The 25,018-nt window shown below is 43.0% G+C and overlaps 1 protein-coding gene across 34 annotated transcripts in view; it reads left to right on the top strand.

The window, feature by feature from the left end:
- RIMS2 (regulating synaptic membrane exocytosis 2) overlaps positions 1-25,018 on the top strand; it is a 478,194-nt gene that overhangs the window by 35,636 nt on the left and 417,540 nt on the right. For 23 of the 34 annotated variants that reach the window (XM_075270178.1, XM_075270180.1, XM_075270198.1 and 20 more), the window contains exon 2: positions 20,863-20,895. The exons of 5 other annotated variants lie outside the window; for them this stretch is intronic. In XM_075270178.1, coding sequence (XP_075126279.1) covers positions 20,863-20,895 — 33 coding nt within the window. Of the gene's footprint in view, positions 1-20,862; positions 20,896-21,309; positions 21,397-25,018 lie in introns of all 34 variants that reach the window. 6 more of the 34 variants (XM_075270210.1, XM_075270208.1, XM_075270207.1 and 3 more) reach the window with 1 other exon arrangement.

The raw sequence follows: 25,018 nt of genomic DNA, 5'->3' as shown, positions 1-25,018 counted from the left end.
ATACACCAAATCCATCATAGAGTACTTACAAACACCTCTTGGGGAAAGTCTGAGGATTACGGAGGTATGGCATGACCTAATAAATATTTATAAGCCACCATATTATGGCCACGAATAAGGAAGACTGAACAGTATTATGGTCATGTACCCAACGCCTATATATTTCTTGTGCCTGTTTCTGTCACTCTAGGGCACAGTCCTAAAACTATTGTTACGGAACTTTTTTTATTCAGTATCCTTATAGCAGCCATAGTTGGTTATGGCTCTGTACAACCATGAGAGGGCACTATCCACACCACTGTTAAGTCCATTTTGGGCCATGATCCAATCTAGTTGCATATGAAATTAGCTCCGACACTTGGTGCAGACTCGTGAGCTCCGATCTGTACCTGCAGCAGTGGAGGAAATACAAGACATTTGTTCAGGCTTACTGAAAGCTATAGATTCACATCTACTTAGTCCTTCGTAGTGATGGTCCTATGTGTCCACGTTATATGTGTAGTCATTTTCGAAGGAATAAATAAATGAAATAAATACCGTATATACTCGAGTATAAGCCGAATTTTTCGGCACAGTTTTTGTGCTGAAAAAGCCCACTCGGCTTATACTCGAGTCAATCAAAAAATAATAATTTTATTTTTTTTTTTATTTATTTTTTTTTTTTTGGGGGGGGGTCTATGACCAGCCGCAATAGTAATGTATAGAATCTCCCATAAAATAGTGAAAAAAAAAAAGAAGCTTTAAAAAAAATGTAATAAAAAAAATAAAGTAAATAAAAGTTCTAAATCCCTCCTTTCCCTAGAATACATATTAAAGTAGAAAATGACTGTGACACATACACATTAGGTATCCCTGTGTCTACTGAATATAGGGGATCTGCAGTGCTCCTGTTCCGTCGGGAAGGGGTTAATAGGAGAACTGCAGATACCCTATATTCAGCCAGACTGAATTCCACGTGAGGGGAAAAAACCCAGTCCTCAAGCTCAGGGAAGGGGCAGACAGACAACCAAAACACCCCCTCCTCTTCCCCTTCCCCAGCAACTGCTGCACCCAAAAACTCCGACCATTTTCATTTTTGAAATTTTCCAGTAGCTGCTGCATTTCCCCCCCCTCGGCTTATACTCGAGTCAATAAGTCTTCGCAGTTTTTTTGTGCTAAAATTAGGGGCCTCGGCTTATATTCGGGTCGGCTTATACTCGAGTATATACGGTAATAATTAAAATAAATAATTGATGAATAATAAATAAATATAAATATAATACATAATTTCCGAAGGAACAAATACATAAAATAAGTAATATTTAATTTAAATAAAGTAAATAATCAATAACAATAATAATAAGTTAACCGTGGAAAAAAAAAAAAAAAAACACCAAAAATGCATGTAGTTTTAAAGTTTTCTCCAGTCCCATGCATCAGGAATATTTAGTCTGGGGCCAAATGTCTATATAGTTTAGTCACAGCCAAAGGATGTTATATCGCTATGGGTGTAACATTATATTAATGTATGTGACATGTCATGAGGGAGGTATCATTACTAAAGTGTATTCCCATCTTAGACATGATATAAATCCATAAATGTTGACAGATGTGGGTCCTACCCCTAGGACCTGCACATACTGAACCTGCACTTATTGGAGAGATTTGCTGAACAACCACTTTAAGGGGGAGTTCACACGGTGTAATGTGCCGCGTGATGTGGCACGTGTACGCCGCGGGACCCTTTGCGTGCCATACACGCTCCCATTGATTTCAATGGGAGCGGGGATCGTATGCGCTGCGCTAGTTTGCGGCCGTGCATTTATTCACGGCCGCAAACTAGCGCGGCGCATACGATCCCCGCTCCCATTGAAATCAATGGGAGCGTGTACGGCACGCAAAGGGTCCCGCGGCGTACATGTGCCACATCACGCAGCACGTTACACCGTGTGAACTCCCCCTAAGGCTGAGGCCCCACGTTGCAGAAAAGCAGCTTTTGTTGTTGCAGATTTTGTTGCGGTTTTTTTGAGCCAAAGCCAAGAATGGATTGAGTGGAAGGGAGAAGTACGAGTATAAGAACTTCCTATAGATTTCCCATTCCCTCTGTAGCCATTCATGGCTTTGGCTCAAAAAACTGCAACCATTAACAAAGGAAGCTGTGTTTCCGTAATTTGGGTCCTCAAGGCCGGGGCCCCACAGGCTGGAAACGTCACGATTTGCCCGCAGTGGAAACGCCATGGGAAAAATAGCAGCGTTTTACAGTACTTGCAAAGTGGATGAGATTCATGTGAGTCCCACGCCCACTTTGAGAGGCATCAGAAAGGGCAGATCCTCGCTCTATCCAGTTTTCTCCAACTTTCTCCAACCACCCATTTACTTAAGTTAGTGTTTCCCTTTATTAGAATCTTCTCTTTCCTGGCAAGCATAACCGTGTCATAAATTCTGGCAGTAACCAGGTAAAGGATTGTTTTGTTCTATTAGTTACTTAGCAACTGATTGTTAAGTACAGAACAAAGAATCGGCAGTGACATCTGTCATGGTGCACCTGTCTGGTTGCTGTGTGTCTGGGTCATGTGTATGTGATGTACACGCTGCTCTGGTGGATCTGCTTGTCTTATAATACATCAAATCATATGTCAAATGATCCTTTTTTTTTTTTTTTTACAGAACTTTTTTTTTGTTCCAGAGGTCTCCAAATAGTGACTCGCCCATCTGTCTTCAAACTATTACACTGAGCATGCCCTGATAGGGACTGGCTTAAAGGAATTGTCCAATCACTAGAAGTAAAAAACACACATTACATATATCACCCATATTGCATATTATATCTACACTACATATAATACATGTGACTCCAGGACATCACCTGCGGCGCCACTCAGAATGAAACGGCCGTCCACAGTTGGGATGATACTGACTTGGCAAAATCCCACATCATTGCAATTAAAGGCTTGTTGGAAAGTCGGGCATGATGTTAAAGGGAGCTGCTTCCAATAGAGGGCAGCATACTGTGGCAGTGTTTCCTATTTACATCCTGGGAAACACATTTGCATATTCTTCCCACAATCCCCCACATTGGAGCAACAATGGCTGTATAAGACTCCACCCACCTACATGGTGGTCTCTCCCTAAGGAGTGACAATATCCCCTTAACCCTACATTGCATGTTATACATGCCCCTCACATTCTATTCTATCTGCCCCTTAGGTTACAATCATACATGTTTCAATTACATTACATATGATATATATGTCCCCCTATAATACATGTGTCTCATATATTACATACTAGCCTCTGTTCGCGACTTCGTCTGCATGTTGTTGACGTCGATGATCTGCCTGCTCCGGCTGTTCTAAGAGCCGCTTGACGCCTAGCTTGCTCAATCCTCCTCAGCTCCGCTTGAGAAGAACTCTTTGACTTCTGCCTACCTTCATAGCTCTTGTGGTTTTAGAATTTTGTGACAAATTAGATTTTCTTTTCTCCAACATGTTTAAAATTGGCAAATCGCCACTTTCGATTAAAGGGGTTTTCCCATCTCAGTTTCTCAGGACTGGAGCAGATCAGATAATATGCATATGCTTGTACACAATGGACTCAGTATTATCTGTGTGTTTACATAGAGAGATAACAGACCTGGCTTTATCAGCAAACTCTAATTAGCTGAGACACTGCCGTTTTTGCGTGAAAGAGTAACAAACACACAAACATCCAAACTTTGACATTTATAATATTAGTAGGATAATTGTACAAGTCCATTATACATAATACATGTGTCACTGATATTACATTATGATACGTGTCACTGACAATACATATCATGTCACCTATATTACGTATGTATGTTATAATACATGCCTACACTACCTATACATTACTTATACAGTTTCCCCCTATTACATATAGTAACATTATACTCTGCTATTATTTTCCATGAATGAATATTCAGTTTGCTTGTATATTTTCTGACCCATTTTCCTGTCTCGTTGCTGTAATCTTGCTTGGTCAATCAGTAACTACACAACCTGGTAACCACACGTGGGCTATTAGTAGCCAGGAGTCTGCCCCCTGTGTACTGCAGGCTGTGCCTGTTTCAGATGCCGCCCCCTACTGTGACTTCCTCTCTCTACAGATGACCTTGTTCAGTGCAGAAGGTTCGCAGCTGTCACCTATGTATCTGTTCACATCTATTATTTACCATTCTTCGCTTTTATATCTTTGGGGTTAAAACAATATCTTCCGGTTTCAGCAAATAAAGCTTATTCTTAGTATAATAAATTCTAGGACTCTTTAATATACTTTTTGGAATAATTCCTCAGGGTTTTTAAGAACTCTGCTTGCTGTCATGCAGTGGAAACCTTCATTGCTTAAATATCTGTCCTGGTCATATGATGATCACACACGTCCTTGGGTCTCTGCACCAGTCCGATTGATCACATGACCAGGACAGGTATTCTCCAGATTATGTAAGCAATGAAGGTGCAAGCAGGAATTTTAGTTATTCATAGTGTATAGAAGAAGTGCACATTATATCATGTTGAACTCAGAATACCCCTTTAATTGAAAGAATTTCTCTAAGATTATTGCAACTTTGGATAATTGTTTCCTCTACAGAATGTATGGATGCTATACCAAAAGTAAAACTGGCCATAGACATAGCGATAAGGAGTGCAAAGGTGGTAGTCACACTTGGCCCTACTGTCTGAGGGTGCCCTGAATGCTACATAATAGGACACCGTCATTATGTAAATGCATATTTGCTAACTGTCATGATTTGCTGGGATTATACCAAATTTCAGAAACAATTCCCATAAATTTGGTTTCTCTGTTCCAAAAGGGGTGGAGTTTATGCTAACAACACCCGATAATAGGCAAATCCAGCTGTTTGAGGTAGTCTTTGTGACAGGACTTCCAACAGGTCTAGCTCTCTACGGCATTTAATATTCGCTGCTCTACTGATTCCAGCACAGTTGGATTTTTTCTCTCTACCTCCTACCATTCCTGAGCAATCAATGCTGTTATTTTTGGTGCCTGATCTACTGTTTAGGCTCTGTCCTGACTTTGCGCTTTGACACTGGCTGCCTCTGATTGGAGCTCTGAATCACGCCCCCTGCCTGACACTGCCCACCTAACATTACAGAGCTTAAATAGCACATCAGGCACCAAAACTAACTGCGCTTGTTGCTCAGTAATGGTGGGGGCTAAAGAGAAAATTCCAACTGTGCAGGAATCAGTAGAGTGGCAACTATTATCAAACTAGCCTCTGCCTGAGACTTCGTCTGCATGTTGTTGGTGTCGATGATCCGCCTATATTCAGCAAATTGCTGCTGTCAATGGTTTGCCTGCTCTGGCATTTCAGTAGCTCTCAAGCTGTCCTGCTGCTGAACTTGTTCTTTGCTCCATGCCTGTGATTGTTCCAGCATCTCAGCAGCTCGCTGGGACGCCGTACAATGAGCGTGTTGTTGGTATCAATAATCCGCCAGCTCTAAGAGCAGCTTGACGCCTCGCTTGCTCAGTCCTCCTCAAGTCCGCTTAAGGAGAAGTCTGTGACTTTTGACTACCTTCATAGCTCTCATTGTTTTATAATTTTGCAACAAAATAGATTTTCATTTTCCCCGGAATGTTTAAAATGAGCAAACTGCCAATTTGGATTAAAGGTGTTTTCCTATGTCAGTGTCTCAGCACTGGAGCAGATCAGATAATATACAAATGCTTGTACACAATGGACTCAGTGTTATATGTGTGTGTACATAGAGAGATAACAGATCTGACTTTATCAGCAAACTCCAATTAACTGATTCTTCCTCTGGCAAGAGCAGTGTAATATAGTATACAAACATAAATCCATAACAGTCGTGAAGCCATGTCATTTACCGGCATAAAAAGTAGCCTATGTGTTAATCCAGGTTACAATCTATCTATGTGCCAAATGTCATCCAAATCCGTTCAGCCGTTTTTGCGTGAAAGAGTAACAAACACACAAACTTTCACATTTATATTAGTAGGATAGGATTGGATGGTAGGAACTAAAATTGGTGAAAAGTCCTCTTAAAATGCCTTGAGTTTGACAACTTAAATGTTGTCATGGTATGTAAATGACACTTGATAGGTAAGGCAGATTTTTTTTTTTCATTTTCTCCAGGAGCTACAAATTACACCTCTGGGTAAAATTATGCAAAAACCATATTTATTGTGATTTGTGGGACAAGAGAGATCTGCTGCTGTCGAGGCGGGAAGCACGTGCTGCCGCGTCTTTCTTTGTATAATTTCACTTATAAATAGGGACTTAAAAATGTGCCTGTTAAAAAAGGAAATGTGGATGGTGTCGAGGCTGGAAATGAATGACAACTGCAATTACACATGAATGGGGAGAGATGTAATTAGCTGGAAACAGGAAACTCGAAATCCTGTTCACCAGTTGTGCTTTGTGAGCTGAATAGAGCAAATCTGTGAATCAGGGGATCTTAATAAGCAATTCACAGAGAGAGAAAAATGATCTTCTGGTGCTCACAGGCGGAACGTATACAGTCCTCAATGCATGGAAATGTATGGCGCGGTATGTGAAGGCTAGACACAACTCTGACAGCAGGTAGATGGATGGATAGATAGATAGATAGATAGATAGATAGATAGACGTCTGTTGATACATCGTAGTCAAGTGCACCTGTAAAGAGGGAGATTTGTCAAAAGGAGTGCAAAGGAAAAGTAGTGAAGTTGCCACCCATTGACTTTGTACTTCCATGGAGTCCACTCTTAATGAGGACCTTTCATGGTACGGGGCACAGGCAGTTCTATATACTCTGGGAAAGTACTGCTGAATTCAGCGCACTGTCGGCTTTCCAGCAGTATATAGAACTACCTGTACCCCGGACAATGAAAGGTCCTCTTCAACCCTGCAAACAGGTACAAAAATAAAATAAAAATAAAGCCCTATGTGTCACTGAAAAGAGAAGCAAAAAAATATTTGAAAAACCTGAACTAAAAAAATGTCATAGCCCTCAAAGGCACATTTATGAAGAAACCCAAAATGTGTCCGTCACATATTGGATGGTTCTGACCCAAGGAATTTAGCCCAGTCCAGTGGAATTTTTGCAAATACCCATGATAAATGAGAACCGGACTCGGACTGGTTGCTATAGGCAATAGCTCAATATTTCCTCGGCTCCACTTTCTGCAAAATGACATCACAGATTACTTTAGAAACTCCTTAAAGGGATCCTATCATTAGAATACCTTTTTTCTAAATAACACGTAGGATTAGCCTTAAGAAAGGTTATTCTTCTCCTACCTTTAGATGTCTTCTCCGCGCCGCCGTTTGGTAGATATTCCGTTTTCCGTCTTTATGCAATTGCTGTTTGCTCCCAGTGCTTCGCCCCCAGTGCTGCAAGAGAGCTCATTTGCATACATACAGAAAACGGAATATTTACCAAACGGCGGCGCGAAGAAGACCTCTAAAGGTAGGAGAAGAATAGCCTTTCTTAAGGCTATTCCTACGAAATAAAGGGATTCTAATGATAGGATCTCTTTAAATAGGGGCAACATGGTGGCAGCGCTGGAGTCCTGGGTTTGAATCCCACCAGGAACAACATCTGCAAGGAGTTTGTATGTTCTCCCTGTGTTTGTGAGAATTTCCTCTCATTTTACAAAGACATACTGATAGGAAAAAAAAATGTGCTTTGTGATCGCTATATGGGGCTCACAATCTACATTTAAGAAAAAGATTAAAAAACAAACAAAAAAACCCTCCTTAAATACTGTGGTCTATAGCAACTGCGAAATCTAGATGGTTACACTTCAACATCCCTGTGACATGACCTCGGGGTGCTGATGGATTACCATGACAGCCTGAGGCTTAACAAAGGTCCGCAGTTTGGACCTAGTATTATACCTAGCCCCTATCCACTGGATAGTAAGTGACTGTCTCATGGGTGGGGGGTATGACTGCTGAGACCTCCAGTGATCAAGAGAACAGGGCTGCTTTGTACCCCTATATGAATGATATGAATGGAGTGACTGGTAAAACAAGCCCACATATAGCTACATGGATGACTGCCCCAGAACGATGTCTTTCAAAAATACAATTCATTCTGCAAAAAGCAAACCCTCCTATAGGTTCATTGAAAAATTTAAAAAAATGGCAAGAATGCAAAAACGATAAATTATGCCAAAATAAACTTGGTCCAAGATTTACTATGGGGCCATCATACCGGTAGTTTCTTGCTACAACTCCATATGGCTGTAAATGTGAATTTTACTCATCCACTGAAAGGAAAAATCTTGAAAGTTTTGAAAAAAGTTGTAAATTGTTTGATTTGATGTAATTTACAGAGGACCTTTCACCACCTCCGCCAAGTCTAGCTCTGTCATTTAATAAGTGCTGTTCCACGAATTTTTTCTCCAGCCCCCACCATTCCTGAGCAATAAGTGCAACTATTTTTGGTATCTGATATGCTACTTAGGGTCTCCACTGTCAGGTGGGTGGTGTCAGGCAGAAACAGACAGGGGGCATGAGTCAGAGCTCCAATCAGAGGCAGCCAGTGTCAGAGCATAGAATCACACCCCTTGTCTGCTCCTGCCTGACACCGCCCTCCTGACAGTACAGAACCTAAATAGCTTATCAGGCACAAAAACTAACAGCACTGATTGCTCAGGAACGGTGGGGACTAGGAAAAAAATAAGAGCCAGCTCTTATCATCATTTAATAACTTCTGCTCCACAGATTCTGGCACAGTTGAAGCTTTTCGCTACTCCCCACCGTTCCTGAGCAATCAGTGCTGTTAGTTTTGGTGCCTGATAAGCTATTTAGGCTGGTGAAGATGTGAAAGGTCCTCTTTAAGTCTTGCAATTAAATAATAATATATAATAAATAAATATAATAAAAATATTAGCTGTCACAAAGGAGTTTAGTCACCATGAACCTGCAGGTGGCGTGCATTATACAGGTCACAGGGCTCCAAGGTGACTCCTAGGATTCTTTAAAATTGATGAAGCACATTTTGTGCAATTTGTAGATTTGTGTGAGGTCAAATCAACAGGCAACAGGCTCTGAACCCACATATCTGTCGGATCAGAGATGTACATTATGATGATCTACAGCAGCTGGTTTACTGCCATTTAAGGCTACATTCACATTTGCATCCATAGGAGACTCCATGGCAATGTCTGCAAGAAACTGCTTTCAGTTTTAAAATAAAGGACCCCAGTACAGTAAGGGGATCCACAGGGTTCTGTATGTAAGGTTTTTTTGTAGAGATCCGCCTATCCGTTGTTCTTGTCCGCCAACAGACTAGACGAATGGATAGGTGACTAGTGTGAACCTCGTGTTAGTGGACATGTCCACAGTGTTTAATGAGGTTTATATACACAGGGGGTAAGGGTCTGATCACCAGGAGCTCAACCATAGGGTAAACGGTGCATCTGCCCCGGCTCTATGGTATTGGGGGCCTCTTCAGCTGACCGAGATCAAGAGGGACAGCCCTGCATTTCGGGTGTAGGTAGTGATTGTAACTCAATCTGAGCCCTTAGGGTCCAGCTAAAGCTGAATACATTGGTGGAGTAGCGTGCCATCAGCTCTGTGATCCAACACTCGGGCTACAAGGAGACATTACTGCAGCCAGAGCCTGCAGGCAACCCCTATGGAACAGGGTTAGGCCTTATTCACACGTCTGCATTTCACCTACTTGTGGCAGTGGCATTTATTGTGGACGCCATATGTACCCATTCATGTCTGGGTATTTATTCAGATGTTAGAGGTGCTTTTGTAGACATTAGGAACCATGTCCTTTTGTTTTTTTCAGTGATGTTGATGCATCACAGATATATGACACCAAAAGTCTATGGGTCCTTGAAATAAAAACGTATGACATCCATGTGACACTGGGTTCAACTGCTTAGATCTTCTAGTGCCCCATATGAATTATTACTGCGAGTTCACTTGTGGTTTTCAACCTTCACAATCCAATGACCCAAAGCCAGGCCAGCCACATGGAAATCGCGACTGAAAGCTTTCGATATCGGCCGTTCACTAAGGTCTCGTTCACATCTGTGTCGAAAGCACACAGACCTCATAGACTATAATGGGGTCCGTGTGCTTGCCGCAAGATCTTCGCAGGGAACATGCAGACAGGAAAGTACTTCACAATCTACTTTCCTGTCCCAATGACTCGTTCGGAGATCTCGTGGCAAGCACACGGACCCCATGGGATCCATGTGCTTTCACTGCACACCGCTTGCCAATGCATTTGGTAGTCCGTTCAGGGGGTCCCCATGCAGACTCCCCGAATGGATTACCAAATGCAGATGTGAACCAAGGGTAACATCCTGCAGCAGAACTGTTATGGGTACTTGTCTTCTATCCACAGGATGGGGGGGGTAATTGTATGATGATTGAGTGATCAAAAGGATGGGGGGCTGTAAGTCCGACTAAGGCCTCTTTGTGAAAGGAGGGACAGTGTGCTTGTGTGGCTGGTACTCCTTTCACTTTTATGGGGCTGTCGGGACTGTAATCTCCCCGTAGAAGTGAATGGAGGGCTGGTCACAAAGCCGCAATGACACTCCTTTCAAAAGAGGCCTTAGTCGGACTTTTGATCCCCTGTCCTCCTGATCATTGAGGGATCTGGTGATCATTTCCCAGTGATCAGACACTTATCGTCTGTCCTGTGGATAGTGGATAAACGTCCATATAAACTTTAAAGGGAGTTTTTCAGAATATACAAGAACTATAAGGGTAAGTTCACACGGGGATTTTTGGTCAGGTTTTTGAAGCCGTGTCCGCATCAAAATCCTGATCAAAAAGACGGCTCCCATTGAAATCAATGGGAGCCGGTCAGTTCTATTTTCTGGAAGCCATTTGTTCTTGATCCCGTAAAAAAGAAGCGACGTGCTCATTCTTTCAGGCAGAGTTGCACCTGAAGACACTCCCTCCTCCGGACTAGGCCCATTCATTTGGGCCTAATCTGGAGCAGAGTGCATCGGCATCCATTCGCAGCTACCCATATTTTGGACCGGAACCTGAGGCGGCCTCCGCCTTACGTTCCAGTCCAAAAAACCCCGTGTGAACTTACCCTAATAGAGATTTGTTATAATAGGGTTAAAGTGTTTCTGAAGTGGAACATCCGGGATAAAGGGGCTTTATCAGCAAAATTATGCTGTATGAGCCCCACATATGCGTGAAGGCTATTCAGGCACCACAAATGTCACTTTAAACCTCCCCCCGTTTTAAAATAAAACCATAAAAACATATTTGTAAATCATACCTATCGTGCAGGTTGGGCGGTGATCTTGCTGTCACGCCTTCCTCTTCTTTCTTCTTCCAGCGACGTCCTCCTGTCCTGGCTGTTCCCCGCCTTGATCTTCTGTTCTTCCGGCGGGCTGTGTTCAAATCCTGCGCTTGCGCCTTTTTTGTTGTAGTTCTAAGTATCCCTTAGAACTACGTGAGCATACTGCGCATGCGAAGAACGCTCGCGAACATCTTCATTCTGGAAGAAAAGAAGATGAACGCTGGGAAGAGCCAGGACAGGAGGACGTCGCTGGAAGAAGAAAGAAGAGGAAGGCGTGACAGCAAGATGACGTCGGACCATGGAGGACCGCCCACCGTGCACAATAGGTATGATTTACAAATATGTTTTTCTGGTTTTATTTTAAAACGGAAGGGGGGGGAGGTTTAAAGTAACATTTGCGGTGCCTGAATGGCCTTTTTAAAGTCTATTGATGCATATGTGGGGCTCATACAGCATAATTTTGCTGATAGAGCCCCTTTAAATACTTCCTAGTCACGTGGAACTACAAGATCCAGCATTTTGGGACTTCTAATTCTGCACCGTGAGTTGCTACGCGGTGCATTAGATCGCCTTTGTTTGTCACTTACAGCTTTCTGTCTGGATCGACACAGCTTTCTCACTATATAAATATAATTCCAAATATAAACGTCGCACGGCCAAATTTGGCGAGACAAGATAACGGCAATCAATTCCTACTTTCACTTCACTGCTTATAAATATAGAATCAGAGCATGGAGCTAATTTTGGAAGCCGAGAAATCAAAGGCTGTAATGTGAGTCGGTTTTGTGGATTATTCCGGAGCCTTTGTCATCTAAAGTGGACGATACGTCCAGCAAATAATGATATTGTCAGCATGAAATGAATGGGTGGTAGCTTCTGTGGTTTAGCAAATAAACCCCATAAAACCCCTCTGTTCTTATGAGAAATACAATCCCGTATGTAAGGGATCAGATATTTGTTCAGGATTTTCAATGGGATTATGAAGCAATATTTATTCACCCTCCATTGTGCATGCCAATGAAGGGAAATGTAGGTAGTGGAGAACTGGTCAGATTCTGCTCCATCAGGGCAACGCGCTCCAATTCCTCATGCAGGCTAATGCTAGAGGTGGATGCAAGGGTTAAATGTAAGTCTCCTGATCCAGGTGGGTGCCGCTGCTAGGCCTGCTGGGCAAATAGCAATGAAGTACATGGATAAGTTTTCATGCACTGGTTAAAATTTAGGGAAACAGCGGGTGGTGGGGAAAAATTCCAGAAATCCTACTTTACCCCTTGTTGTTCCAGAAGAAGGGAAGCTTATAAGTCTTGGGACACTTTGCTGTAAACAGAAAAAAAAATTGCAAATGTTTTTAGACTTCAATTCTAAGATTGGCCCTACTGTAGCCATCAGGTGAACGTCAGCTTAAGGCTCGGTTCACATCTGCGCATGGGTTCCCGTTTGAGGAGTCCACTAGAGAACCCCCAAATGGAAACCTAATCCACGTAAGGAAACCCATGGACCCCATAGACAATAATTGGGTCCGTGTGGTTTCCGCTCTGTTTCCAAAAATTGTGGAGAGAAAAGTTGCTTGCAGGATTTTTCTCTCTTTATTTTTTATTCGGAGAAGGGAATGAAATGGCCTGAATGCAGATGTGATCCCGGCCTAACTAGTCCATTTTGATGGGAACGGTCAACCATTTGATATGGTGTGTCCCATCTCTCCAATTTTCAGCAGAAAATAGGGTCAAGCATGTTCATTTCTAACATTGCTCACCTTTTTGTTCTCACTAGAGATAAGTTGCGGAGATGTCTGGCAACGTCTTATTCCTCTTTGATAGAGATGAGCGAGTACTGTTCGGAGCAGCCGATCCAAACAGCACGCTCGCATAGAAATGAATGGACGTAGCCGGCAGGCAGGGGGTTAAGCGGCCGGCCGCCGTCAAAGTGGAAGTACCAGGTGCATCCATTCATTTCTATGGAGCGTACTGTTCGGATCGGCTGATCCAAACAGTACTCGCTCATCTCTACTCTTTGACATTGAGCAGAATTGCATGCTCAGCGGAGTCAAGCATGCGTGTGTATGGAAGAGGTTAGGAGGAATATTTGCCAGTCGCTCATACAGACATCTAGCAGAAGTGTTGACTCCAACATCATTGTCAGCAGATACACATCACTGAGATACACAGCTCCACCGCTCTTAGACTGAGTTCACATGGGGTATTTTGGTCAGGATTTTTGGTCGTATCCGCCTCAAAATCCTGACCAAAATGATGAATCCCATTGAAATCAATGGGAGCCGCTCCCGGAAAAAAAGAACGGACATGCTCATTCTCTCCTCACGAATCTGCCTGAAGGCACTCCCTCCTCCCGCCTAATCCGGAGCAGAGTGCGCGACTGGATGGCGGTATACTGCACTGGCATCTAGTCACAGCTACCTATATTTTGGACCGGAACCTGAGGTGGCCTCCACCTCAGGTTCCGGACCAAAAAACCCTGTGTGAACCCGGCTTTACAGTAAAGAAGTCTTCCAGCTTTAGGATATTAATCCTTCATCTGAATGAGGCGTCTTCTTATCCATTGAGGTAACCTGTAAAAAACTACTTACAATATGTTTCTGTACAGGCCTTTCATATATTTGTAGACCTCTCTTCTCAGGATTAATCTTTCCTCATATATAAGGTTCTCCACACTCCTTACCCATTGTATTACTCTTCTTTTTTCCATCTTTTTTCATGAACTTTTTCTTATATCTGAACTGCATATTTTAGACAAGGCCACACCATTGATCTATAAAGTGGCGGGGTTCTTCAGTTACACAACATTATCCTTTAGGCCTTAGAAGAAGATTAGTGATATTTTTTCACTATGGTTTAGTCTATGATCTACAAGTACCCTGCTATAGAACTTTCTCCACCAGTTACCCTCCTAGTTTTCTTCTTCTAATGCCTCGTTCACATCTGCGTTTGGTAAACCGTTCGGGGAGTCCGCATGGGGACCCCCTCCCTTCCCCAGAACGGAATACCGAACGCATTGGCAAACGGACAGTTTATGAGAGTACACGGAGACCCCCATAGACTATAATGGGGTCTGTGTGCTTTCTGCGTGGAGTCCGCACAGTACATGCAGACAAAAAATTACTTTGTGATCTACTTTTATGTCCATATGGCTCGTGTGGGCAGCGCTCAGAGAGCACACAGACCCCACTATAGTCTATGGGGTCTGTTTGCTTTCACTGCTCACCGCTTGTCAATGCGTTTGGTAGTCCATTCAGGGGGTCCCCATGCCAACTTCCCGAACAGATTACCAAACACAGATGTGAACCAGTCATAATACATTTAGGGCTATACGTTTATCCACATTGAATATTATTGGCTTAGTGGATATCTAGACATGTGTACAAGGCAAAGAAACTGAACATTTCTGAGATAACAGCTGATCTTCAGAGGTCTCAGCATGGGGACACTTTGTGATCAGCTTATTGTCAAGGCAGCTTTTACTCAGTAGGGAATGTCCAAAGTGTTTATATGACGTGCGCAAGAGCCAGGATCAACGGTGCACAGTCATTGAAGAATACTACATCCATGGCTGCCAGAACAAAGAGGTCAATCCAGCGCGCTAAGGAAAGTCCTTCAACTTTATTCCAGATCCAACATCTATATTAGGACAAGGAGGGATGCATTTAGCAATCCTACTTGTTTTGAACAGATCTTCTGTCCTTATACAACGCATTGCATGGCATAAAGTGTGAAGACTTTCACTTAAAGTGATGGATTGTACTCTCTTTTTTTTTCTTGGCGTTACATTGACCCATTGTGGGAAAACCCTGGAGCAGGGTTACCCATGGTTGCCCCTCTGGCCTAGTATGTACCTTATAAGAAATGAGCTCCCTTTTGTGATATTTTGTGATTAAAAAGGCCTTGCAGTTCACATGTCTATGGGCATGTTGTGTACAACATGGGTGCGTCTCACCCTCGGAGAAAGATTAAGACTAAGGCTGCTTTCACAAGGAGTAACGCTCCGCTCATTCTGACACGTAAACACGTGTCAGAGTGAGGCGCTTCAAAACAGATGCCATTGACTTCAATGGGTGCCGTCTCCGTGTGACGGGACTTCAATGGGAGCCTCCCATTACTCCGTGGCTCCTCCAATTCTGGATACTGATGGGCTACGAGGTAGTGCGGCATGGCCACTACACATTGTAATAAACCATCTATTTCCGGTTCTGTACACTGTGCACCAAATAGCTAATCAGTAGGGGGGCCACTAACAATATTATATTGATGACTTATCCTAAGTGTAAGCCATGAAAATCCAGTCCTGGCAGAAACTCCCTTACCTTCTGTCATTTATAACACATTGATGCACAGCTGAATACTTGCATCCTGGCGTAGGATACTCACGTTTTAATGTTGGACACTCACGTCCTATTGTTGGACACTCACGTCCTATTGTTGGACACTCACGTCCTATTGTTGGATACTCACGTCCTATTGTTGGAAACTCACGTCCTATTGTTGGACACTCACGTCCTATTGTTGGACACTCACGTCCTATTGTTGGATACTCACGTCCTATTGTTGGAAACTCACGTCCTATTGTTGGACACTCACTTCCTATTGTTGGACACTCACGTCCTATTGTTGGACACTCACGTCCTATTGTTGGAAACTCACGTCCTATTGTTGGACACTCACGTCCTATTGTTGGATACTTACGTCCTATTGTTGGACACTCACGTCCTATTGTTGGATACTCACTTCCTATTGTTGGATACTCACTTCCTATTGTTGGACACTCACTTCCTATTGTTGGACACTCACGTCCTATTGTTGGACACTCACTTCCTATTGTTGGATACTCACGTCCTATTGTTGGACACTCACGTCCTATTGTTGGACTTTCACGTCCTATTGTTGAACACTCACTTCCTATTGTTGGACACTCACGTCCTATTGTTGGACACTCACGTCCTATTGTTGGACACTCACGTCCTATTGTTGGACACTCACGTCCTATTGTTGGACACTCACGTCCTATTGTTGGATACTCACGTCCTATTGTTGGACACTCACGTCCTATTGTTGGACTTTCACGTCCTATTGTTGGATACGCCCGTCCTATTGTTGGATACGCCCGTCCTATTGTTGGACACTCCCGTCCTATTGTTGGACACTCCCGTCCTATAGTTGTATACTTATGTTCTCGTCGTTGGACACTCACATTGGATGCTCACGTCCTCTTGTGGATTTGTTGCCAGACCAAGGAGCTTTATATTGCTAATATAACTTTTTTCATATTATTTGGATGTCAGTTCCTGTTGTGCTTTTCCATTGAACGTGTGTAAAGTCACAATGCCTTGTTCTCTTTTCTGTTGTGTCTGTGTAAAAAAGGCTCACGTACTTGTTTCATGTCCTGACTTCTCCATCTGGGTCTTCAGTGATTTGTGCAGATTCTTATGGGGCCAGTAGTCAAAACTGAGAGTTGTTGTAGTTGTCGTAAGGCTTGGCTTGTACGTTTGTCCTTGTCAGCAATCTGACTACCCCTCCAGCTGGTAAAGCTTTAGTGGCCTGTATGTACTACTATATAGCATGTACTATAGGGACTGTGACTATAAAGGAATGATATTTGTAATATGACCTGCAAGGAGTTTATGGGCTACGAAAGTCATGTAATAAACCTGTCTCCATCATCTCTCCTTCATAATAAAGCCCATCATACTGCTAAGATTATATATATGATATAAGTGGTAGAGTTCTTCTAGACAGTGGTGTAACAATAGGGGCTACAAACCTTTCAGGTGCACCCCAGGCCTGATCCCCCTGCTATACAAGAGGACGGCATTACTATATGTGTAAGATATCTTTGATTGGGGCTCAGGAGCTGTAAGCTACGCTTCATCTTCTAGACATTAGATGGTTTAGCAGATTAGTCCATAGTGATCAAAATCCATGGGGATTATACAGTGTGTGCATTCATCCCAACAAGAATTATTGTGGCCGTGTGATCTGCGTCTGAGTCAAGGAGTAAATGATCTATGACTCCTCACCATGTCTGTGTAGCCTATACCCTATAGGTTTAGCCATTCCTATGTACTTACACTTAGATGATGTTGAAGAGGATCTGTCACCTCTCCTGACATGTCTCTTGTAGAAAAAACTTATATTCCCCATTAAATCATCTTTTCTAATAGCTTTGCATTGTGGCATTCCTCTGTTCCTTCACCTGAAAATTGGGTGTTACCATTCCTTTTGTGTATCCCTACACTGTCAAGATTGATTGGATAGCGTCAGAGTGTGTGTGGGACACCCCCTTAAAGGGATTGGCCACTTTTAGAACAATATTTAGAGACAAATGTTTATTGTTTGTATAATGAAAAGTTGTACAATTATCTAATATACTTTGTGTATCAATTCCTCGCACTTTTCTAGATTTTTGCTTGTTGTTATTTATTCTGCTTACTTCCTGTGGATAGAAATCAGTCCATCGTCATGTGATCTACAGTCCATGGTCATGTGATCTACAGTCTATGGTCATGTGATCTACAGTCTATGGTCATGTGATCTACAGTCTATGGTCATGTGATCTACAGTCCACGGTCATGTGATCTACAGTCCACGGTCATGTGAATCTACAGTCCATGGTCATGCGGTCTACAGTCCATGGTCATGCGGTCTACAGTCCATGGTCATGCGGTCTACAGTCCATGGTCATGCGGTCTACAGTCCATGGTCATGCTGTCTACAGTCCATGGTCATGCTGTCTACAGTCCATGGTCATGCTGTCTACAGTCCATGGTCATGCTGTCTACAGTCCATGGTCATGTGATCTACAGTCCATGGTCATGTGATGGATTCTAGAGAGCACAGCTCGATATAGTCACAGCACAGTAATTAGACATCTGCCTGATTACGAGCTGTGCACCTGTGTGTCCATCACATGACCATCGACCATACATCACATGGCCATGTACTGATTTTTATCCACTGGCAGTAAGCTGAATGAATGACAGCAAGCAGAGATCTAGAAATCTGCGAGGAACTGATACAGAAAGTATATTGTAAAACTGTAGAACTTTTAATTATATAAATAATAATAACGTTTGCTTCTCAATATAGGTCTGAAAGTGGACAACCCCTTTAACTGGTAACACACAGATAGATAGATAGATAGATAGATAGATAGATAGATAGATTGATTTCTAGGAGGAATAGGAGAGGAATGGCACAACAGAGGTAACTGAAAAAATGCTCCAGAATTGTGATTACAGGAATACAATTATTTACTAAAAGATATATTAAGCTGGTGTTGGGCCTTCTTTAACACTCAGTGCCTGTACTATACACTGCATAACAGCTGGTCCTGAGCCCTGTATAGTGGCACTGACTTCAATGGGAGCTGAGCTGTAGTGCTGGATAGTGCCATATATATGGCCGCTATATAGGGACCTGAGCCATCTGTGCAGTGTATAGGACAGACATCACAAGCACTCAGGAACTGCTGATGTATGTGGGGGCGGCCTGTTACATATATATGGCTATCCTAAGAATAGGCCATAAATAAAAAATTCTGTCTAACCTCTTCAAAGATTTCACCATTCATAACTATTAATCCTTATACAAATGTCTGCCCAGACTTCTGTAAAAATACAACATGGCCTCAAAAGGAGCGGCCTGTTAGTGACCAACATCATATGTCCCTCAAGGTCTCTGATGGAATATTATGACCGAAGTGATGTATGGTATATTTTTACATGAATATGGTTGTTCCCACAGATCTGATGATATACTATAGAATAGTATTGGTTGGTCTAATGGGTGCTTCTAGCACTAGGGAGTCGGGACCTGTCCAAAGCATTGGAGTCCTTTAAATCAATAATATAGACAACTCAGATCCTCACCAATTCTGACAACAGGGGTCTGGTTCCCCTTCCTGATGGAGAAGCAGACCTAGCATGCGCCTCCCTGCTCCATTCATTCTCATAGTATGGAACTGATGGGAGAATGGTTTCTCTGGAGGCGTGGGGGTCTGAGTGGGTGGACCCCAACCAATCATGAAAGCTGTTACAACCCCTTTAACCCAAATCCATTCTTCACTACTAACTATGCTATTGTCTATTTGCACTTACATGTTGCCCATATGGCACTGTATGTTTCTAGAGCAAAATTTTTTGGGGAAAACATCTCTAATATAGGATGCCCTTGAAAATGCCACAAATATGTTTATTATGTGTCCGTAAAGAACACATGTTTATGTTCCTAAGTATATATATATATATATATATATATATATATATATATATATAGACAGAATGATTATCAACGAAATTACCAAATTACCTGAAATCAGCGATTTTGGAGAGATTGACCAGTCATCTACTATATGGATGGGAATCTCAACTTGCCCCCTATAATTGGATATAAAAGGATTGGGCTGTTGGATTTCAGCATACCTTATCTTCTGTCCTTGCGGGAGATTGGACTCCTCTGACAGAGACTTATTTCCCTCTGCCTATTGAGAACGCCTTTATCCGAGCCAAGCATGCACGTGTATAAGTTAGTCAGGAGGAATAGCTGTTAGATGAACAAATATTCGGCTGGTGGCTTTTTAAAGGGATCCTATCATTGGATACCCTTTTTTTTTTTCTCCCTAACACGAAGGAATAGCCTTATGAAAGGCTATTCTTCTCCTACTTTTAGATATCTTCTCTGTGCCACCATTTGGTAGATATTCCGTTTTCCGTCTTTATGCAAATGAGTTCTCTCGCAGCACTAGGGGCGGGCCCCAGCCCTCAAACAGCACTAGGGGTGTCCCCAATGCTCCCAGAGAACTCTCCAGCGACGCCTCCATCTTCTTCTGGAACGCCCTCTCCCTGTGTCTTCTTCCGTCCTGGGTTTCAATCTTCTAGGCCTCGAGCAGAGCCGACTGCGCATGCTTGGGCCACAAGAAAATGGCTGCTTACACCAGCTTACTGTGTAAGCGGCCATTTTTCTTGTGGTCGCGGGCATGTGCAGTTGGCTCTGCTCGAGGCCTAGAAGATTGAAAGCCAGGATGGAAGAAGACACAGGGAGAGGGCGTTCCAGAAGAAGATGGAGGCGTCGCTGGAGAGTTCTCTGGGAGCATTGGGGACACCCCTAGTGCTGTTTGAGGGCTGGGGCCCGCCCCTAGTGCTGCGAGAGAACTCATTTGCACACCAAAGAAAACCCTCATTTCTACAGAACTGCGGCACGGAGAAGGCATCTAAAGGTAGGAGAAGAATAGCCTTTCTTAAGGCTAGTCCTATGTGTTAGTCAGAAAATATTGTATTTTAATCTTAGGATCCCTTTAAGTTATATGGCCAGGTTATCTCATGCTTTCTTATCTACGTGAGCGATCAGATTCATCCAGTGCTTATCATAGAGACATCTTTTGGTACGTTCTGCAGGCAATGATCTGAATTTTAGTTTTTTCTGTTCATGCCACATCAGTAGCATCAACATCCTCATTTCTTCAGTTGTTCTTTTCCCCGTTTTGTTTCTACCTCCCCCTCCCCCCGACCTTTGATAAGTGGTAATATAAAACACCCCACCATGTCTTCCTAGTGGGACATTTGCTGTCTGTTGCACTCAGCTGTGCACACTTATCTTTTTAGGGTGAAAGAAGAACAAAAACCTCAACTCTCACAGTAAGTAATCCTTCTCCCGGTGCGGTAGGCTTGACTTTTTTTTTCTGTTTGTGGTTTTTGTTTTGCTGTGTTTTGCTTCCTTTGCATACTTTGGTGGTGTTAGGTGACTGGAGTCCTCAGTAGACTGCATCTAGTATGTCTTGTGCTTCTTGACTGGCTTGTAAGATGGCTGCATGCAGCTTTCTTACCCCATCCACATTAGTTGGATGTAGACACCTTTGCCTGCTTGTGGACTAGTTTTCTATGTAAGACCCGTGTTCCTCTCTCGCTGGCTGAGTTTTCAAGCTGCCATTCTTCTTCATTGGCTACTAGCTTTTCCTTTCTGCTTGTCTGTAGTGATTGGGGACACAACATTTCGGGCCTGTCACTTGTTCTTATGGTTATAAAGTTTGCATTATTTGCTTATCCAAACAGGTGGTTTCCCTTTAGTGGGATCACTGAACTGGTTAATAACGTTCTACTGCCACAACCAAAGCAGCAAAATGAGAAGGAGCCTGAGAAGTAAGTAAGCTGCTTTGCTTAGATTAAGTACAACCTCTGCAGCATTTGTGCATACTACGGGATAGTATGTGGGAAATGCTTAGAGATGGTCGTTACCTGTTTACCCTTATAAAATGCATTGCTCTTTGTTCCCTTTTTGGGATTATTAGTGCATTTAGGGAAAGGAAATTCTTACCATAGAAAACCCTTTATTAGGTCCATTTTACCACACTGATGGGCCTAGTGCTAAGGCTTCATGAGTGCCCCACCATCACTACCATACATACCGTACCTTACAATTTTCAGAGGACTAGTGTGGCGATACATTTAGCAATTTTGATCCTCTTTGATCCCATCCATACCTATCATAACCCTAACAGTAATAGCCTACAGTCATGATTCCTCCACCACACATTATAATGTTCCCTAAGCAGCCCCCCCAAAGTATAGTGACCCACATACAGTATAATACCACATTAGTGACTCCCACACAATATGGTGCCCCCTCAGTGTCCCATCAAACAGAAGAATTCCCCTCTAGGGGGTCCATACAATATAATGTCCCATCACACCGTCAAATGTACCTGTAGTGGCCTCATATAATATAATATCACTTCAACGGCCCCAAAATACATTCAGATATCCCTTCAGTGGCCCATAACACAATATAATACAACACGCTCATTATATGGCGTCCCAGCGAGCTGCTGAAATGTTGGAACAATCACAGGCACAGCGTGAGGAACAAGTTCAGCAGCAGGACAACGCAAGAGCTGTCGAAACACCGGAGCAGGTGGATCACCAACGTCAGCAATTTGCTGAATATAGGCGGATCATCGATGCCAACACACACACAGACGAAGTCGCAGGCAGAGGCTAGTTAAACAATAAAAAATAACCATACTCATTGAGTTTGCAGCTCTAAGTGCTCTCTGTAGCTTAGTACCAATCTTACGCCCTCTGCTTCACACAGTACTGATAGCTCCATGCTCCACCATTGTGTTTAACTCTCTCTGTGGGACTAAACGAAGAGCCTTCGCTTAAAAAAGTGCCCCACCACCCAAAAATAGAAATTTTTTTCATTATTTATTATTTATTTATTTTAAATAGGTCATGGGGAAAAAAAAATAAAACCCCACACACTTGGTACTGTCCTAATTATATTATGGGCTAGAGTTTTCTGACATGTTAGTGTTACTTAAAGGGATCCTATAATTAAAACTCAATTTTTTGTCCCTACCACGTAGGAATAGCCTTTAGATGTCCTCTCCGCGCCGCCATTCGGTATAAATCCTGGTTTTCGTCGGTATGCAAATGAGTTCTTTTGCAGCACTGGGGGCGGTCCTCAGCGCTCAAACAGCACTGGGGCGTCCCCAATGTTGCGAGAGAACTCTCCAGCAACGCCTCCATCTTCTTCAGGAACCAGCCTCTATGCGTCTTCTTCCGTCGCTGGCTTCAAACTTCTAGGCCTCGGCCCTAGGGTGAAGCCTACTGTGCATGCCCGCTGGCCACAAGAAAATGGCTGCTTACACAGTATTGTAAGCGGCCATTTCCTTGTGGCCGTCAGGCATGCGCGGTCGACTGCCCAAGGCCTAGAAGTTTGCAGCCAACGCCAGAAGAAAATGCGAAGAGAGACCGTTCCTGAAGAAGATGGAGGCATTGCTGGAAAGTTCTCTCGCAGCATTGGGGACGCCCCCAGTGCTGTGAGAGAACTCATTTGCATACAGACAAAACCGGGATTTCTACCGAATGGCGGCATGGAGAAGACATCTAAAGGTAGGAGAAGAATAGCCTTTCTTAAGGCTATTCCTACGTGTTAGGGACAAGAAAATTTACTTTTAATGATAGGATCCCTTTAATATGCCACAAAGCACCAAAAATCCGGCAAAACAGTTTTGAAAAATTCAACATAAAGTAAACCGGCTAAAAGTGGTATGAATGCAGATATGCTAGATTTATCGTCCAGTATCGGTCACTGGGATAAATTAGCTGTATTATCACAATTCCTGTCTAACTAATAGTAAATCTGGGCCAATGTTTTATTCTAATATTTTTGCTTTTTTCCCCATCCAAAAATGTTAAAAAGTAATAAATTGTATGCACCTCCAAATAGTACCAATAAATATTTCATCATTGTGTCCAAAAATTGTCCTCCTACACCTACAGTAAGTCAATAAACAAGTAAAAGTTATGACATTATGTAGTGTGACTGAGAAATACAACTTGTGCCACAAAAATTTGTGTATCACTAACTCTGAAACACGCTGAGGCCCCACGTTGCAAAAACACAGCTTTTCTTGTTGCAGATTTGGTTGCAGTTTTTTGAGCCAAAGACAAGAATGGCTAGGGCCACACGTGAGGCAAACGCAGTCCTTGCAAAGTAGATGGGATTCTAGTGAATCTCATCCACACATTGTAGAAAAATATGCACAGCGGAAATTATGCAATTTCCAAAACCGTTGCAATTTTGGAAATTGCAGCATGTCAATTATTCTTACGGAAACTCCAATGGTTTCCTTTTAGGTATAATTGAAGCTGATAGTCCGCAGAGGAGGACGTGGGGCCTTAGATTTCTGCAACATGGTGACTATATCCTGACAGTACATTAGGGGATTGGGACTTTTAAGCAGTCCCTAGTACAATCTATTAAGGTTCTGCTATTGATGCTTTACCTATGACATTATAAAGAGCAGCCCACACATTTACATAGCTATAAATGACAGTGTCTGAGGTCTAAGAGAATAAAAGAGTGTCGGAGTGTGAGGTGTGATGGCGGTGATCTCACAGTCTGTTCTAGACATGTGTATAAATAAACAGCACAGTCTCAGCTCAGCAGGGAATGACTGGAGAAGTGTGCTCAACCATGTGTCTATTTAAAGGACTGGACGCGGAGGCGTTCCCACTTATTGTCATTCATAAAAAGCTTTCTGCATCTGCTAGTGTCAGGATAATAAGGTCCATATAAAGTTTAACAAAGAGGCAGCCATCTGTTCATGGGGTGTGCAGGTAGCAGGCAGGTTCACTTCACAGAGGCCGGTGGCCGGGTGTTCGGCGTCTGCAGATGACAGTAAGGAGGCCTGGACTACTCCCTGATCCCTGATCATCACTCTCATCTTCCATAGATATTATTTACACCTCCTTTCTTATAAGGGTGCAGTTCTGTCCTTCTATATAACCAGGAGAATTTCCTCATAGATTGGAAAGTATTTGGGATGTGAGCATCAATTCCCCGCATGCTGAGAGGTTGCTAGGTAGGCCACAGGGGTCCCCAAGAATCACGTGTTATATATAGCATTGTTCTCCTTATAGACCCTTTAAGAAGGGAGACCCAAAGGCTCCTGCACAACTATCATTTCTAACCTGCTGCTTTAAATCTACAACCTTGCCACCATGCATAGCCCAAGTTTCCCCAAGACTAGCCTAAAACACCTGGCATCATGAGATGCCCATACACATTCTGTAGGAGCTGAAGTTGGCCATAAACATTTGTTTTTTTTGGCAGCAGAAATGGACAAATAGCTGATGTGAAGATTGTTCAAGGCCTATCAAAAACAGATCAGCCAGCCGGGGGGCAACATGGTGACTCAGTGGTTAGCCTTGCAGCGCTAGAGTCCTGGGTTTGAATCCCGCCAGGAACAACATT

This window comes from Leptodactylus fuscus, chromosome 4 (genome assembly GCF_031893055.1).
Source record: "Leptodactylus fuscus isolate aLepFus1 chromosome 4, aLepFus1.hap2, whole genome shotgun sequence".
NCBI lineage: Eukaryota > Metazoa > Chordata > Amphibia > Anura > Leptodactylidae > Leptodactylus > Leptodactylus fuscus.
The sequence above is the reverse complement of the archived record's forward strand: the minus strand, read 5'-3'. Positions and strand labels throughout refer to the sequence as shown.